Source organism: Osmerus eperlanus, chromosome 11 (assembly GCF_963692335.1).
Source record: "Osmerus eperlanus chromosome 11, fOsmEpe2.1, whole genome shotgun sequence".
Classification (NCBI taxonomy): Eukaryota; Metazoa; Chordata; class Actinopteri; order Osmeriformes; family Osmeridae; genus Osmerus; species Osmerus eperlanus.
In genome coordinates, this window is record NC_085028.1 from 8,838,943 (window position 1) to 8,855,508 (window position 16,566).

The 16,566-nt window shown below is 41.7% G+C and overlaps 2 protein-coding genes across 2 annotated transcripts in view; one reads left to right on the forward strand and one right to left on the reverse strand.

Moving 5' to 3' along the window:
* tyw1 (tRNA-yW synthesizing protein 1 homolog (S. cerevisiae)) overlaps positions 1-14,292 on the reverse strand; it is a 43,889-nt gene extending 29,597 nt beyond the window's left edge. Inside the window, exons 1-9 of the mRNA XM_062473054.1 lie at positions 14,127-14,292; positions 13,742-13,869; positions 13,331-13,465; positions 11,565-11,666; positions 10,521-10,715; positions 9,836-10,111; positions 8,567-8,680; positions 3,228-3,348; positions 109-161 (exon numbers count right to left, since the gene is read on the reverse strand). Coding sequence (XP_062329038.1) covers positions 109-161; positions 3,228-3,348; positions 8,567-8,680; positions 9,836-10,111; positions 10,521-10,715; positions 11,565-11,666; positions 13,331-13,465; positions 13,742-13,869; positions 14,127-14,193 — 1,191 coding nt within the window. The 5' untranslated portion in view covers positions 14,194-14,292. The remainder of the gene's footprint in view (positions 1-108; positions 162-3,227; positions 3,349-8,566; positions 8,681-9,835; positions 10,112-10,520; positions 10,716-11,564; positions 11,667-13,330; positions 13,466-13,741; positions 13,870-14,126) is intronic.
* Positions 14,293-14,595: 303 nt separating this feature from the next.
* Positions 14,596-16,535, forward strand: sbds (SBDS ribosome maturation factor). The gene is made up of 5 exons (XM_062472754.1): positions 14,596-14,810; positions 15,162-15,291; positions 15,423-15,623; positions 15,818-15,982; positions 16,204-16,535. Exons 1-5 carry the CDS (start codon positions 14,683-14,685, stop codon positions 16,330-16,332), a joined length of 753 nt encoding a protein of 250 aa, XP_062328738.1. The 5' UTR covers positions 14,596-14,682; the 3' UTR covers positions 16,333-16,535.
* Positions 16,536-16,566: the final 31 nt, after the last annotated feature.

The window sequence follows — 16,566 nt, forward strand, 5'->3', positions numbered from 1 at the left end:
GGGGGGGGGGGGAGTTAGTCACCCACGTGCCTCACAAAAGATGTACTGTGGCATGAGGATAGTGTAGGATATGAAGTTTGACATTAAAGATTCTGGATTCTAAATTACCTTGGTCCAACGACACAGCTTTACCCCTGAGTGAGTTCCAATCAGTTTGTATCCTGTATGGAAAAGAAGAATCAAGTTTATTAGTGTGATACACTAACCCCAATTACCAACTATTCCAGATGACCTGCTGAAAAACTGGAGAACAAGTTCACTTTCTTCGCATTGCAACTACCTTTTATGTAACTTATTACAAGTGTACCGCAGTATGCGGTCAGTGGTCCACTGTAATAAGTGGTCACTGAAATATCTTGGCGGTATGAATAAAATAAGATTCCAATGAAGCTCAATCATTCAAATGAGGTATGCAACTTCAAAAAAAGTGTCAGATGTGATGATGTGTGTGTGATCAAGGAATTATGGCTCCCTCCCCCCTCCCCTACCTCTGAAGTCAGCCCATCAAACAGAATACTTTTATTTGCCTCCTTTATAGAATCCAGATACATTCCAGTGCCTGGGCTCTTCAGATCCCCTCTGGAGGCTCAAGGAGGGCCCTCCATGGCATTTCAAGAGTGCAACATTTAAATTGAGTTTCTATTTTGGTCCCTGGTGAAGAGGTAAGAAGCAATTTGTGGAGGATTGGAAAATGTTAGACATTCTGGGTGCATAGAGTTTAGAATGGACACATTCAAGTTGAACCTTTCATCTGTTGGTCATTGTGAGCGTCAGTTTCTGTTGGCGGCAACAGAAACTGGGGGGCTGATGTCAGTATATTGAATGACTCCAATGGACACCAATTCTATCTGTAAGCATCAAAGCTGCATTTACCACTGACCTCAATGCGCAGGGGGATGACTATTGTTTGAGGAAGCTTTATTCAATGCAAACGCATTGACACAAACAAAAGAGAGAGAGAGAGAGAGACAGAGAGAAAGAGACAGAGAGATGCAGTGTGTGTGAAGGGTGGGGTTCCAGGTTATTTGACAAGCCATGCAAGTCTCTGGGCAAACTCATGTTGACCCTCTACCTACACTACTACTATCAAACCTCCAGACACTATCTAAGCTTTAGACATACAGGCTACAGCTACAGTTCACACTGATACTCTTACAGGGTTCTGAAGGGCATCAGGCAATACTGTCTACTGCCACTGTCTATAAAATGACGGTCTCAACACTTGTCATATTGTATTAGCGTATGCACTGTCAAATGATCTGTTAGCTAATAGAACCAGCAACACCAAAAACATTGCACACATTGTCTGCAGTCGAGTGTGTGCGCTTGGTAGGAATATTCTCTTACTACTGGCTTGAGCCTCCGAGTTCATAACGCAGAATCAGATAGACCATCATCAAACCAGGTCTCATTGTACCCGAGTTGTATAAAGTTACGTTTAGGGTCTCTTCAGGTCTGTCGATACAGAATTCAAAAGAGTCTCCCTGAATATACAGCAGAAAACACCACAGTTCCTAAAAGGAAACAAGGGCCAGGTTTGAGAAAGTGTGTCCAAACACATACCAAGTTATTTCATCTCAAATCGAACCTTGGCAAGCCTACAGGGACTTTGTGCAGTCGACAATAAACAGTGGACTAGGGTCGATAGTTGGTCCTTGGGGAAGGCTATTACACGGTTACAGGGCATTTTTATATGTTATATAATCTCACAGTGGAGGGTTGTTGCCGACCACAAGTGAGCTGAGCGATAGTTCTCACGGGAGGGCTAAATCAAGGCTATGTGTTCATAATACTCTGTGCTTGAGCCTGGGCAATCTCTAAGGCATTGCTATGCTGACAAAGCACTACCTTGGGGAATTTGCAGTATTGTATTTTAATCTGTAATATATTGTATATACAGCAAGTATAATGCATACATATATATTATATGTCACACACCCTAGTGGCTTTGGAGTAGTACTGCAGAAATCAATGTAAACACTTTATGGAACCAAGGCAAATGCCTGGTAACACTCTTTACAGTAGCCGATAGTTCTGCAGGGTTCATAATTTCCTAGTGTCTTTCTCCTCATCAGCAAAAAACACAAGATGTGTATGTGTGGGGACAAATATTGTCATATCAGTGAATACACAGAACAGGGACTGGTCCCTCATGGAGGGGTAGGCAGAGGGGGGTAATTAGATGGAGTCGAGTCATTAAGAGCCATTAGGACACACAGACTCCCCAGCACCACTCTCTTCTGCACGCTGAGGATGGGATGATTTCAGATGTTTGCGACAGAAGGGAGAGAGAAAGACTGCAGTGCGGGTTGCGACTTCATTTAAAAAGCTGCCTGGGTAAACAAGTCTGTAGCTGGCAGGAAACAGAGAATGATTGCCTAAATAAATATAATCGAATGTAAGGTGCAGACTTTCTGGTGTTTCACTGGTACAGAATGGCACAGTAATTAGCTTCAAAGACCAGCAAGCTGAAAGGTTGGACAGCTTATCAAAAAAAGCTTCAGAGAATTGCGCTCAATAGAAAGTAGAAAAAACTGACCTGCCAATCATTTTGAAAATTATACATTTCAGCAAAACAAAAAGTCTAATTGGCTTTCCTCCTCCTCTTTCTCCACCAAATGTACAAGCGTGTGGTGGTTTTACTCTTGAAAAATATGTGACATGACTTAACCCTCGTGCTGCCTTCGGGTCACATGACCCAAAGGTTCATAACGAACCATCATTGTGTTTACCCAATTTTACCCAATACAAAAACAAATAAAAATACTTTTCTTTTAACCTTCGCAATGTGGGGGGTCTGAGACAGCCCGACGGTTAAAAGAAAATGCTTCACTTTGTTTTTGTATGCGGTAAAGTTGTCGCAATACGACGGTGGGTCACAATGACTGATGGGTCAGAACGACCCGAGGAGAACACAAGGGTTAATGACATGATTCTTTTTGATACCTTCATAGGACAGTAAGCTTAAGAAGGTGTTTTTAAGCTTTTGGAACCGCCAATGTTGTAAGAGTAGTTTTCATAGAAGAAGAAAATATGCTTTAATATATTGCATAGGTTTTTCAGAGACACCTAACAGAATTTATATCATCATTGATACAGTATGTTGGTATTTGCGGAACATATTGCACACCTTGATGTGAAGTGTGAAGTGAAAATGCCAGCTTGGTTCTTGCCAGGCCAACCTTGGTCGCTTCTCTCGTCATGAAGGTGTGGACTCGCATCCTTACCTTGCTTGGTCAGCGCTTCCCTCAGGGCTGGGGTGATCATCTCTCTCCTTTCCTCTTCCTCTCCCTTTCTCACTTGTTTCAGCTTCACCATCCAGGGTTCCCCATCACCTTCCTCTTTGCTCTGGGGCAGACAAAAATGGGTCAGTTTCCTTGTTTTAACAGGAAACACATGCCAAAAGAAAATACACAAATTCCCATTCATCCAAGTACAGCAATGCTCAGAAATTGTACATAATATTCTTGGCAAAAATAAGAAGGCCTGAAAGTTGAAAGCCCATACCATGCATTCTCAATGGGATATTTATACTGAATGTGTCAAGTTATTCTGAGGCTTGGGATATCTTTTTGAGTCAAAAAGACAAGCAGTACCAATTTCACATCCTGTTCTCTCACCCATGAAAATGGTTTGATGCAGTCCAAACAAAATGTTCAACACAGAAACAGACCATTAAACAGAACACTTCCCATCATCATAACCATGCATATTGTTTTGTAAAAATAAAAAAAAGCCTACACAAACCCGCTTTTAAATTAGATATATTTATAGAGGAAGCGACATCTGATGCAATGTCAGTGTGACCATATGGACTTCTCTGAATAGGCACCGATCTGAGGAGATCTGGAGCTTGGTCTTGGCAAGCGGGTGGCAGAGCCCTTGACTCTGGCCAAGCTGACTGCTCTACGCCCGGGAGGGTTTGCGATGACTCACTGAGCAGCAGGGATAGGGTGGCTGTACATTTCCCTCCAGAACAATGCTGAGAATAGGGAACCTGCAGCGGGAGAGCACTTGACCAAAATGTCATGAATCATCATGTAACACAGTGAAAGTATTGGGAATGTCGATAGTGGCCTGATTCATGCACTGTATACTGAACTCCAGCAGGGCCACTACCAAAGCCTGCAGCAATGGAAATGTAACAGAAATAATTCTTTTGTCAGGAAAAAAGGGGGAATAAGTTAAGTAGTAAAAGTCTATTAAAATAAGAGGTAGAAATGGCTATATAATGTGTCTAAACTGACGTTTGATTTTGAGCTAAGCCATTTGTTCCACAGTAAGCCACGAAAATATCTTTATGGAATTAGGTTGGGACCATACCTCCACATTGGAACCCTCACAGGCTCATGCATGCTTCATCCGTCAGTCATTCTAATCACATCAGAGGCGTTTACTATGGAGATCCATAGCTCCAAGGCATCTGCTATTTACAGTCATAACCAAAGATTGATGAACTCCTGCCAGAAGGTTTACCAGATTTATAATTAGGTACTGTGTTAGCAATTTGAGCGATGGCCTTGTTCAGCGATAGCGTCATACATCCCAATTACTGTGTTAAGGCACACAGCTTGGACTTCTCCACAGGGATCTCCAGAATATGCCATCCAAGTGTAGCAGGGCTCTTCAGGTGCTAGTTATGAGTGGGCTGACACCCTGTACGCATTCATGTGTGTTTGTTTGTGCACATGTACATATTTGACTCTGTTCTCTGAGTGGTGGCATGTCACACCAGAGATCTGCAAGTCCAACTCCACGACTAACTACTATCTTTGTTCAGCTGATTCCAAATGTGAGCTTTGAAAAAGGCTGTAGACAAATATGACACAAATTACTACCAACAACTGTATGCAAGCTCAGACTATTTACTCTTTCCACAGTAATTTATCATCAGCTTTTCCATTTATTTATTTTATACTACTGCTTATTGCAGAAGATCAGTGGAACAGCATCATAATGATTCCAGGCTATGTTATGATTTTTTAGGAGAGCAACTGAATTTAATTCAAAATGTTACACACAGTTACACCAGTGACCTACATGGACAGAGAAAACTCCTTCATCTGTTCAGCACCTCTTTACAAACCTGGAACTGAATTGCACTGTTTCTCCTCTGAATAAAGTCAATGACCCAGACATCACACCCATACACAATAGTACATATCCACATTGTTTGTTTGTTTGTTTGTTTGTGTGTGTGTGTGTGTGTGTGTGTGTGTGTGTGTGTGTGTGTGTGTGTGTGTGTGTGGGGGGGGGGTTCTGTACAAAAACACGTGTGCTCTAAGTGTGACCTCAGGTGATCTTTTGAGACTTGTAGACAGTCTATGGTCACTTATCAACCAGACACTGTAGTGTTTGAACGCCCACAAGAATAGGGCTGAGCACGCGCTGAGACTATGAACAGCACTGTCTGGCTTCTGCACCTGGGCTTTCAATAGGATGGTGGAGTACTCCAACCAAATACCCAGGAATCCCACCGCTCTAATGCATTTTGTTGTAGGATGGGTGACAGCGTGAATAAGTAAGCCACAGCACTGTGTCAGGCTCAGACAGAATCCTCCTGCCTCCCCTGCATACAGAAATAGGATTACCAATCCGGGGTGACATTAAGTCTGAAAACCCTTATTTTTCTCCAGCATTTTGGCTGTACTTTACTCTAAGATGGCACTCTTCTGTTCTTCATCTGAGTATGTGTACAGATACTATATGGCAAGTAATTATGTTATTACATTTGTGTATTCAGAGAGGGTAAAGCATATACTCAGCACCCACAAGAAGAGCTTGCAGATTCCAAGTCATGAATAAACCTGTAAGGAGTGACAGAACAGGGTCATCTCTCAGTAGAGGGCTGCGCTCTGTATCCCAAGCGTGAGACAGGCCTGACACAGGCGGTCAGCGGGAGGGAGGGACCGAGAAAGTTTGGGTACTGAAACAAACAGGCTGCGACATTCCACCAAGGCCTGGCAGGTCTGGGTAAGGCTGACACACATCCATGATGACGGGCAGACACAACAAAGCTGTACATCTCCAGCTGTGACTACCACTGACCCCCTTACGTTTAAACTGTTCTACTTCACTAGACACATAAAAGGCTCCATAGCAACACCTTACCGTAGTAGATGGATTATCTACACTAGAGTTACTACAGTATTTCCAATGGACAGGTTATCTACAAAAGAGCTATGATACATGTACCAGAAAAACAGCTGAGCATTGAGGCTGACGATCCATTCTGTACTCACTATCTGGCACAGGTCCCAGCAAAAGCCGACAACAGCACTTCTAAAGCAAATCTGTCAGTAGCAGAAAGCCTCAAAGGACTTTGTGTTTCAAATGATGAACATGCGTGAGAGGCTGTTTTCTGAAGTGATCCATCATGTGAATCAATGCAGGGCTCTAATGGAAATGATGCAAGTAACAAGCAGAATCAATGTACATTAGAATTAACTGCCAGGGTCAATACATCAACAGTATTTGACACCCAAGGACTACAATTGTCAACAATCTCTGAGTTTATGTTTTGGGTGAACTACCTCAGTTTCTGGAGGGTATCAACTACAATGTGGCATTTTGGAATAAAGACACACAGCAAGTAACCCAGTTAACGGTAGTTCAAGGTTGGCTACACAATAATAATTGTGCCAATCATTAACTTCTGCATTCAGAGCTTGTTTTGTAGCCATACAGTAGATCAATTAATTTCTTATAGCACACAATACCAACAAACAATTGCATTTTAGGATAAACTGTTTTTTTGAGCAATACATTAAAAAATGACAAGCCCACGGTCTTGTCAGTTGTCTGCTTGACACATTTAGCTACCTGAAAAACACTGCTTCTGACAACACCAAGTAGTAGAACTGGCAAATGCGTAAACAACCCTGACATTAAAACCCTGTGTTCCCCTCTCAGTTTCTACTTCTCATTAAACTTTGGATGATTGAGTGAATTAAAAAGTTGCAGAGGAATAACTGATGGCTTGGATGGAGCACAGAGATAAGATACTAAATATAGAACAAAACTGAAATCTGAATGTTCACTGGCACTGAAGGCTGTAGCTAGCAAATCTTTCTTTACATTTTTTGAAAAGGTAAACATACTATATTAATTTACATGTAAACTATCATCATGATCTGAGCACACACGTATACACACAAACACACACCATTCCCTGACGATCTAGAACTTTCACACCTGTGACAAGCAAACTCACTAATTCGCCTCAGGAAAACACGACAGCTGAAATTGAGGGAAAATAACTTCTTGCTCCAAAAGTCATTTTTGAAGTTGTAAGGTGACATGGAGAGAGAGACATCATGGTCAAGAACATGGGTCAAAACTAGTCTTGAGTGATGGCTGTCCCTGCAGACTTGACAATTGCATTTCGGTCCTGTCTGTCAGTGTCAAACAGCAAGGATGGTGCCCAGGAGATATCCCTGTAGGTTTGGATAAACGGAAGGGCAAAGTGATGGGCATCGTTGAGTTTTGGGGCTTTTTAGTTTATTCATAGAGCATTTCTGTCCATTAGGGGTACTATGTAGTAAATCAATCAGCCATCAAAACTGTTAGTCCAGCAGTACACATGCCATGCAAGTCAGGAAAGTGACTGTCAGATGCAAACAGTCCAAACACTTTCCTGTTTGTCTGACAAATGCTGTATGGCACACAATGAATTTCCAAAATGACTAATAAACATGTCTATCTACACCTACATGCCTAAAGCAGCATGCAATTAAAACACATCCCCTAATCTTAAACCAAAAATGTTGTTCCATCTAGGCCCGTCTTTCAGAGGTGGTATGAGTCTGTTGATAAAGAAACTCGTATGCACTCATTTGCAAGGGGTGACTTGTGTGTTTGAATGGAGATATTTTGTGGATATTTAGATCTTTACCATTCCAAAATAAAAAGAACATGTCAATAAGATAAACAGGAAGAGCAAAGACACACTTGCATCTCTTACACCTTCTTTTTTCCCCTTCTTTCTCCAGCAGTCACTACATGAGAATCATTATGGTTGCCTCTGCTCTCTTTTGAGTCACTCGTTCCCACAAGTCTGCAGAGTGGGCGTCCTCGTTCACAGCTCACTCTTACGCAAGTTCCCGCTTCGCCCGTTGGTCCTGGTGTCTATCAAACCATCTGGTGCTCCTGTTTTTCCTTCAATGAAATCACGTTCTCTTTTTCCCTCTACTTGACACAGTCATGTATTATACTCCCGACTATGACCACGCTGGTGTTCCCTTTGAGGCCTTAACACACATTGTGAAGAATCCAGATAAGGTGCAACTCTGTTAATGAAGCTTATTTTCACTCCTCTCCTTTTACCCCTGTTGCTACATTTCCAAAACACTTGATTGCAAATCGGAGGATTAGGTGACCTTTGACTGCATTGCGCAAAAGTGTATATTCTATGTTTGAACATGATAACAGACTGAATGAGGTTTGAATGACAGAAAGGAATTGTAGAATACTCTCGTCAGCACTGAAGCAAAGAGAGTATGTAAAATGCCACATGGTGCTATGTCTCTCCAACTGTACATTAGCCAGCGTGTGGTTGCTGTCTGACCTTGACTTTCTTGAAGCTGTTCATGATGTCCCCTAAGTCCTCCACATCTATAACCGTGCCTGGTCTCTTCTCCTGTCCAGCTGATTCATCACTACTGGAGTCCAGTAACTTCTCCTGCAGAGAGAGAGAGATAAAGATGAAGGAGGAGGGGTAAAAAAGACAGATCAGGGAAAAGGTGAACAGAGTCAAAGGAGGCAGAACAGCTCATCATGGATGGATGGAGGGGGGGGGTGAAACACAGAGGGGGGGTTTGGAGGAGTATATGTGTGTTGGTGGGGGGGGGGGTGGTGGATAGAGAGAGAGTTGATAAGAGGCTCCTCTCGCTTCACAAGGATTTTGTGAAGAGCATAAATCCATAACTAACTAAAATCACTTCCGTAGTTAAACACAGGGGCCCATAAGGGACACATTTATTACACATCATTAATCCATCTTTTGTTGGGGCGCATGATTAAATAAAAGAAAAGCATATGCATATTTATGCCTTTCAAGCATTAATCACAGTACGTGTCTGATTAAAAAAGATTTTCCCCCACATGGTCTCCAGGAAGATTAAAGACTGGCTAAATGGATGTGCTCTTGATAAATCAGAATGATTAACCTCCACGGTAGTGACCTACTCTCTTCTTCAGTTGAATGTCACTCCTGCTGAGTATAGTGCCTTAGTCAAAGACAGGAAAGAGAGTTTCAGAGGCACGTTACCATGACAATGTGTGCAAGGAGGGGGTGTGAGTGTGTTTGTGTATTGTAGTGGTGAGGAAGATGGTGTTTGTGTTTGTGTGTGTGTGTGTGTGTTGCAATGATATCTTTAGGTGCCAAACATCTGTCAATACAAAAATGAACATTTGGTAACTCTGCAATGCTGTATTGCTTATTAAATCCTACCATAACATGTCCATGACACCCACTATAACAATAACAAGAGGAAATTACAAGTAATTAATTAAACCCTGTAAACCAGTCAAATATTTCTGGATTAGTTGAAGAAGCAGTTGACAGGAGGGCAACTGCCCACAGAAAACGATGTGATTTCAAGAACTTTGTGCTCCTTTTAGCAGTTGTAGCACTATGACATAATCAAACACACACAACGGCACTACTAGTGCACTTGCTAATAAGGTCGACGGATTACAGACCCTTGCTGAGGCCAGTCTCATAGACAGACGGGCATTCTGGTTATGTTGCAGACTGCTGTCTCCCTGAGGTATTTAATGTTGCACTTTAGAAAAATTTTAGAGAAAAAGAGCATGAGTCACAACTTCATAATACCTCCAAGGTGGGCGCTCCTGGAGGAGCCTGCTCCTCCTTTGGCGGCTGCTGGTTCTTCTTCTTCCTTTTGGTCTTACAGGTACAGTTCCCCAAGCAGCTCTTCTTCTCTCCCTTGGACAGGGCCTGGAGCCGCCCCAAGAACTTTGCTTTCCACACCAGGAAGTCAGCCTTGATGCTGCCGTGGCGACTATTCACTACGTTGCAGTCCCCCTCTCCTCTGGCGAGGACACGGACGCTGCTCAGCATCCACAGCCACTTGTCCACATTTTTACAGACCTGAGGAAGGGAGAGGGGCAAAAATATTTGCACCCTACTGTTATGAGGAGCTGAGACAAGAAGACAAAGACTTGATGGTAAATTGTTTGACTGAGTATTGATTGATTGATTGATTGATTGATTGATTGAGAAAGTGATCAACTCGGAGTATGAACTGAGAACATGCCATTAACAATAAACACATCAGGGGCCATATTCACAAAACATTTGATCTTACCACTAAGAGCAGTAAAGTTTATAAGAGTTTCTCCTAAATCAACAAGTTGAGAGTTACCTTTAGCCGCAAGATGTTTAGTGAATACGGCTCTAGAAGGCATTACAGGAACTCCATTGGTTGAAACATTGGCACACAAAGCAGAGTCACACAACTATCAATGATGCTACTTCATCTCGTATAACAGTCTCCTACCGTGTTGTAATGGCTGACATAAACAGAGTTTCCAAGCCCAAACACTGAATATCTCAGGCCCTTCAGATATGTTTTCCCATATCTGAAGTCAGTGGATGCCTCCTCCAGCCACTTATAGAACCACTTTGCATTCTCTGTAGGCTGTCCATCAGTGTAGGTGGCCAATAGGAACACGCAGACAAACTTGTTGGTGCACTGAAAGGAGATAACACTTAAATCGTTCAATGCAGCAAACCGTTGTAAAAGACAAATTAAATGGAATATGTCGTTTATAAAGAAAAGGTTGAGAGGGGTTAAATTATTCAGAGTCAGGAAAGGAATATATGCATATACTTCGTCATGCCGAGTAAAAGTAAGATTTGATCAGTGAAAAAGTAACACCATATAGACCTGTGTACCATGATGCAATGAGATCCACTCTCATGCTGAGCCAACATTAAAAGAACAGAGCCCCAGAGGTCAGGCAGGGGTCTCTCTCTCTCTCTGCTGCTTGCCCACAGCTCCTTAGTTTTCTAAGGAGAAAGGCTCTTTGACATACATGCTAGTCAAGGCAGAGGGGCTAAAGACTGATGGTTTATCAGTGGGCCTGAATGACTTGGCATCTGTAACTGAATCTAAAGCCTGATACTGGACGGCTACGCTCATTTCTCTTCAGGTGGATTTTCCTCTCAGGAATTACGACACGGTTCCCTTTGAATAAATTGCAATTTCCTCTTTCTCATCACACCTCTTCTACTCATTTTTCAGATACTGCCAAGTGCCCACAAAAAAAGGAATACGGATGAAAATAATCAATCTTTCCCCGGTGGGACAATATTCTATAACCTATTTCTCCCCCTGTGCCAGCCATTTGATGGATTGAAGAACTAGCCAATTTAGGGGGAAGCTTCATGATAGGCATTAAATTCAGACAATCATTTTTTGTGGTTGGTTCTTGATACAGAATATTGAATATCACCTAAGTAGGTAGGTAGAATATCGTGTGAAATGGGTTGGTCAATGGTCTGAAGGAAATTTTACATAAAAAAGTGTAACCAAACTTACCTCATCAGCAAGTCTATCATCTGGATCGTAATCTTTCAGGTTGATCACCTCAGCTGGCAAGCCCAATGCTTTCACCTCATCTGCCAGTTCCTTAGCAAACCCCTTTGAGAAAGCACATTGATTTTTGTTCTGTTTAGACATCTGCCAACAGATAATTTTCTCCACAATAATTACACATCTCAAAGAGTTTATTGATGAACGTTTTTTCTTTTACTGATTTGTGCTTAAGGGTGTTTGAAGTTCAGGGCACTATTATATACAATCAATACTACAGTAGAGAATTGACATATTTTGGTTAGGTGTTGATAGTATCACTCATACACTTGATACAAACTGCCATATTAGGTTAATGTGTTTATTTAATTTTTACTTTGTCTATTGAAATACATGTGGTATTGCTATGCTCTTTGCTATGCTGCCAGGCACAGGGCTCTCAAGTTTTGAAGACAGGCAAGAGTGACATTTCCCCTCCCCCAGCCCCCCCTCAAAAGTAATTAATTAATTGCTTTTTACCTGACATCTTTGAAAGGCAGCAATGATTAATGCATCCATGGCCAGGATATAATGATAAAGTATGACATGATTTTAAAAGTGTAAAAACATTGACTATGCAAAACACTTAAATGTATTTATTGCTAATAAAATTATTAAACCTATTTTGAAAAATATGTTTATAATGTGACAATATGTCAGTCATCGTGTGATAATGAAAATATGACTAGGCCTAGACTCAGGGGCAATTCTAGGATCAGACCTTTAGGGGTGCTCAGCCCCCAATGACAACGTGACATGAATACAGTGCCTTGCAAAAGTGCAAAAACCCCTTGCTAATAACAGGCATGCAAACAGGTCAAGGGTGAAAAAGGTGAGAAGGATACGGCGAACCCCCGACCCTCTAGGGGAGTCCGGGGGCATGCTCCCCTGGAAGAAAATTTATTAAATTTTAAAGTTAAACGCATGAATCTGGTGCACTTCGAGAGCAAAATTAAGAGGCTCGATCTATGTAGAATCTGTGCTCTTGTAAACAATGTCATGTTCTTTTAACCATAAAGACATTTTTTGTATAGCATTGGTTCCATAGCCAGTTATAAAGTTGGGAAGCACGGGTAAAATGCTGTGTTGGCCACGGCCACGAACGTAGGTTATTTTGGTTTCAAAAAGGTGAGGAGTTTGCATGCCTATAAATCCCTAATTTCACTGGATAACAATTCATACATTTATGTATTATTATGCAAAATATTGAATGAATTAAAAAACTAAAGATGTCCCTTTCTTCATGAACTTTTTAATTATTATTATTTTTAGGGGTGCTGAGATTAAATTTAGGGCTGCTTGAGCAATAGTGCTATTTTCTGATAAGCTATTGTGTAGACCTTTTCTTTTTTTTGATTGGGTGATAAGTGGCAGGCTCGACTAAGAACTCCAGGGGAGACGCGCTTGATTCCTGCCGGTTCCATAGTGAGAGAGGCGCGGCCAGAGAAATTTCGATTGGGCGCTGCGGCATATTAAATATAAATAGTTTTTCCCTGTGAGAAATACAATGTGTGGCGGGAGTGCGTGACAAAAGACCGAAATGAGTGAGTGTCACGCATAATGAGTGACACTTGAGCCCTACAGGCACATGACCACACCTGGGGACTTCTGGCCTGTGACAACAAATTAAATGCATTTCTCACAAGCAGTGAGTAAAACCCTTTTTCAAACAATGCATTAGAGCTGTCTGATACTACTTGTTAACTTATAACCACGTCAGTGATTGAACATACCTTGGCTGTTCCGGTCTGTGATCCAAAAAAGATCTTCACCCCAGAGATATGAATGACAGTCCCCTTCTCCACGTTGTTGCTGTTCTTTTTCACTGCTTTGGATAGCCAAGGCCGCACTTGGTCTGAAATACTTCTCTGATGAGATAAAGAGATGCAAGACTCTCAACTCCTAATGCTGCCACAGCTGAATATATGGAGCAGAATCCCAATTGATTACAAAACAAGAGAAAGGGAAGCTATGTTTCCAGTTTTAATTCAGTAGGTTGTCTGCTTGTCATGCTAGTATCTAGACAAATTGAATGTTTTTATTTAGCAACCAACTTCACAGACAGACCTATATGCAGAAACGGATAGTGAAATTAGATGGCACAGTGCACAGCAAAGGCAGACATGACAGGGGACATGTCTAACCTGTTTCAAGGCCATCTTCAGAGAAAACCATATTCCAAAGATGATGGCAGCCGCAGAGTACAAATACAACCTGTTCTGCCATACTGAAATAAAGTAGCCCACACTGGTACTGCGTGCTTTGCTGGAAGCTGAAATACAGGAAGTTTAGAATTTTAGCTGCATGAGTAGCTACTGTCAACAGACTTATATGCGCAATGTTCGTATGCGTAATTCCGCTCTCAAACTTCCAAGCTCAAGAGGGCCTTTCAATTACACAAAAAAAGTCTAGATACGGCAAGGTAGCCTACTGGATAGCAAGTGAGCTAGCTAGCTATCTAGTGCTGTAGATAAGAGCAGCAGTATCCTCTCTCACCTTTGAGATAACAAGTTGTTTCTGCTTACTTACCATCATTATCAGTTCCAAAAACATGGGTGACAAGACTCAAAACTATTACTGTCAAAGTCAGCAACATTGTCGACTGAATGTCTATCTTTTGAGGTAAATAAGGCACACAATACTACTAGCAAACGTTTTATATCAAAGATCTTCAGCCAGACGATGCCATACTTATATCATTCATTGTGAGAAATGCATTTTGGGATTTGCAGTTTGTACCGCACTTGTTATTTAATGTTTTGTAGCTTGTGATAAGAAGACCCCATAAATTGAGTGTAATACACAATTCACCTATCTAACCACACTTTATAGCTCTATAGCTAAACAAATGAAAACAACTCTATTTTTGTAACTAAGTGTGGTGGTTGTTATGGCTCCGTAATTGTTTGAATATTTAAAAAAAAAACATTTTTTAAAGTGCTGAAGCCGTAAACTCGGAATATTATTATCCTGTTCGTTGTTTCAGTCCGGAACTTGAATGAGAACTCATAGCAGACGAGAGCAGCAACAGTAACGCACGCTTTTTTATTTCAAGACAGAGAATTCTGTCGTTACAAGGGAAAATATGTCCATATTTACGCCAACAAACCAAATTCGACTTACTAACGTGGCGGTGGTGAGGATGAAAAAAGGGGGGAAGCGATTTGAAATTGCCTGCTATAAGAATAAAGTGATGAGTTGGAGATCAGGAGCGTAAGTGATGTTATTTGGCCAGTCAGCTAGCTAGCTACTGTAGAGGTAGCTAGCCTAGGATTTTGATGTTCAGTGTTACAGTAGCTAGAGCTTGTGCTTTCGCGGCAAGATTATTACTAGTAACTACAGTAGCCTACTGTAGCCACATTTTGTTTTCCAGCCTAAGAACAAAAACTTTTCTAACGTTTGCTAGACATACTTTGTAAGGAAAAAAATGTATTAATAGCTACGCACCTTGATTGTACTAATCCATGTTCAGCCATGGAAACATGAATGTACTGTTCATTTACAGTCTATGGTGCAGTTGTTATACATGTATTGATATGTCATATTTTGACCACGTTCCAATAGAGAGAAGGACCTGGATGAGGTATTGCAGACCAATTCTGTTTTCATCAACGTTTCCAAAGGTCAGGTTGCTAAGAAAGATGACTTGTCGAACGCCTTTGGAACAGAAGACTTGAACGAAATTTGTAAACAAGTAAGTGCAATGGATTGTACAACTGGAGTAACCACTCCTTTAATATCACTTTCACAACAATCACAGGTTATTATTGTGGAAATGCAGTGAGCTGCAACTAGCAGTAGTATTTGTTGTTTCTCATCTTGCAGATTTTAGCTAAAGGGGAACTCCAGGTGTCAGATAAGGAGCGTCAAAGCCAGTTGGAGACTAGTTTTAGAGACATAGCGACCATCGTGGCCGAGAAATGTGTGAACCCAGAGACCAAACGTCCATACACAGTGAACCTCATAGAACGGGCCATGAAGGACATTCACTATTCTGTCAAAGCCAACAAGAGCACTAAGCAACAGGTAGGATCGTTACCTGCGGTAACATCTTCTAGTCTTACTCTTAGAATGCTCTTTCACTTGACATCATAGACACATAGCACAATTGAAAACAGTTGTGTGTGCAAGTAGCAATCTGTCTTTTATTTTCCTTACAATTCTGTTAAGTTTGCTTTAGGAAGGTATCATCCTGCTAACAATAGCATTCCTTTGTCCAGGCTCTGGAAGTGATCAGACAGTTGAAGGAGTCCATTCAAATTCAGAGGGCCCACATGAGACTGCGTTTGCTTCTGCCAGTTAAGGAGGGCAAGAGGCTAAAGGAGAAACTGAAGCCCCTCCTTAAGGTGGTGGAGAGCGAGGACTTTGACGAGCAGCTGGAGATGGTGAGAGATGGGCCATGCTGGAGCAGCATTAACTGTGACATTGTTTAGAGGGGTCAACAATCAGAACCATAGCTTAAAAACATTATGTTAAAGTTATATTCAAGTGATTCAAGTCTCCCAGAAGCAGCATGCAACATTGGAATGTATTATAAGGAATAATGCAACTATTCTCCTTGTCACTCTCATAAACTTGCATCTCTTCATTTGTCGTCCTTCCTCAGGTGTGTCTTGTAGACCCTGGCTGCTTCAGGGAGATCGATGAGATGATTCGCTGTGAGACCAAAGGCAGGGGGTCCCTGGAGGTGCTCAGCCTGAAAGATGTGGAGGAGGGAGAGGAGAGGCTGGAGTAGGCGGCCTGTAACATAACCTTACCAGGACTGTGTATCCATACTAAAGTACAGTCCTCTTCCACCGAAAACTGCTAAGTCATTAAGAGACTGGTATTTTGGATCCATTTGAAACCACTGGTGCCCTTCTTGTGTTCGGCCCCTGTATATTTGAAGATTATTTAAATAGATATATCTGAAATAAATATTTTTCTTCTTTCCCTGGATCATTTCCATAGCATCTGGGTGTTTTGCTGC

What these genes read in the sequence shown, in the direction of transcription:
- sbds (XM_062472754.1), top strand. Translation starts at nt 14,683, where the DNA reads ATGTCCATATTTACGCCAACAAACCAAATTCGACTTACTAACGTGGCG. An exon ending in ATGAGTTGGAGATCAGGAGC is followed by an intron (nt 14,811 to 15,161) that starts GTAAGTGATGTT and finishes ACGTTCCAATAG; the next exon opens with AGAGAAGGACCTGGATGAGG. An exon ending in ACAAGAGCACTAAGCAACAG is followed by an intron (nt 15,624 to 15,817) that starts GTAGGATCGTTA and finishes TCCTTTGTCCAG; the next exon opens with GCTCTGGAAGTGATCAGACA.